The sequence below is a fragment of the Odocoileus virginianus genome, unplaced genomic scaffold (genome assembly GCF_023699985.2).
Source record: "Odocoileus virginianus isolate 20LAN1187 ecotype Illinois unplaced genomic scaffold, Ovbor_1.2 Unplaced_Scaffold_19, whole genome shotgun sequence".
Lineage (NCBI taxonomy): Eukaryota > Metazoa > Chordata > Mammalia > Artiodactyla > Cervidae > Odocoileus > Odocoileus virginianus.
Genome location: NW_027224281.1, coordinates 186,535 through 188,428, shown reverse-complemented (window position 1 = coordinate 188,428; position 1,894 = coordinate 186,535). Strand labels below are relative to the sequence as shown.

The 1,894-nt window shown below is 37.1% G+C and overlaps 1 protein-coding gene across 1 annotated transcript; it reads right to left on the bottom strand.

Moving 5' to 3' along the window:
- Window positions 1-567: 567 nt before the first annotated feature.
- LOC110147737 (olfactory receptor 8B3) lies at window positions 568-1,512 on the bottom strand. The gene has a single exon (XM_070463004.1). It carries the CDS (start codon window positions 1,510-1,512, stop codon window positions 568-570), a length of 945 nt encoding a protein of 314 aa, XP_070319105.1.
- Between the last annotated feature and the right edge of the window lie 382 nt (window positions 1,513-1,894).

Below are 1,894 nucleotides of genomic sequence, written 5' to 3'. Positions count from 1 at the left end.
GATACTATGGTACAAATTTTGCAATTTGCCAAGGGAATAAGAAAGGACAAAACTAAAAAGTAAGTTGATAAGAAACATAGAACAAAAGGAACAGATCAGAGAATATGATAGCACTTTAAGCTATATACTAGTTCATATTAAGACAATTTATTGAATCCTGTTGCTTATACCAGCAATATTATCAACAAGCATGAAAATGCTTCTATAGTATTTGGCACTTCTGTGTTTAGATAGGCAAAGTGTAATTTTAAATTTCTATGATTTATACTTCCTCACATTTGTACAGAGTAGGAATAACACAGAAGACCAAAGTATAAAAAATTATATTTAAAAAGGTCAACATATTTGTTTTTTTTATAAACAAGTTGCTATTCAGTAAACTGATATGAGGTACAAGAAATACAGGGGACAAATATGAGATAAGACCAGAAGTAATAAGACAAGTCTATTATTCCAAATATAACACAATCTGTGGAAGTAACATGGTGATAAACAAAGACTCTTCTTGAAAAATACCAATAAAAACTAATAAAAACTTGAATTGCTTTACAATATTGCCTCTTCAAATTAGAACATAGCTCTCCTCGGGGTTTTAAACAGGGATTTCCTCAGTGTCACTTTGATATCCTTGTTCCTCAAACTGTAAATCAAAGGATTGAGCATGGGCACCACATTAGTATAAAAAACAGAAGAAATTTTTCCCAGGTCCATAGATCCAGGAGAAGAATATTTAAGGTACATGAATGCCGCTGAACCAAAAAAAAGAGAAAGAGCAATCATGTGGGAACTACAGGTACTGAAGGCTTTTGACCTTCCTTGAGAAGATTTTATATGAAAAATACTAGTGAGGATGAAGATGTAAGAAATTAGGATGGTGAAACTGGGTACTGTGATGTTAATACCCACAACAATGAGAACTACCACCTCATTGACATAGGTGCTGGTACAAGAAAGTTGGAGGAGTGGGAGGATGTCACACAAGTAATGGTTGATGACATTAACACTGCAGAAGGTTAGTCTAAGCATGCACCCTGTGTGGGCAGAAGCTCCAGCAAATCCCATCACATATGCAGCCAAAGAGAGCACCAAACAGACCTGATGGGACATGGAGACCTTATACAGCAAGGGATTACAGATGGCCACATAGCGATCATAGGCCATTGAGGTCAACATATAGCACTCAGAGATGACAAAAAAGAGAAAGAAAAACAGCTGAGTCATGCACCCCACATAAGAGATGGTATTCTCCCTGAAGACAAAGTTCATCAGCATCTTGGGGGTGAAAACAGAAGAGTAACAGAGATCAATGAAGGACAGGTTGAAGAGGAAATAGTACATGGGGGTGTGGAGGTGAGAATTTAGACCAATAAGAATGATCAAGCCCAGGTTGCCCACCACGGTGACAACATAGATCGCTAGAAACAGGTAAAAGAGGGGTTGCTGGAGCTCTGGACGGTCTGTGAATCCAGCGAGAATAAATTCAGTCACTAAGGAGTCATTTCCAGCCAGCATTCTATTCTCGACTTCAGAAATCTGTGAGAACAGAAGAAAAGTTCATTAGTAGGGAACACAGCTCTGTCCTTACAAAATCACTTTTATATGAATTTTATTTATGAGACAGAGTCTCAGACTGGCAGAAATCATGTACGCCCTCCCCTGCTTCATAGTGTTTGGAGGCATGCACATCTCAACATTTAAATCACTCTTTTTTATTAAATTTATTTATTTTTAATTGAAGGATAATTGCTTTACCATATTGCATTGGTTTCTACCAAGCATCAATATGAATCAGCCATAGGTTTACCTATGTCCCCTCCCATGTCTTATGCTTTCATGAGTTGCATGGGACAAATCATGGCTCTAACTTTATTTTTACTAAAAGATAAAGGGATGG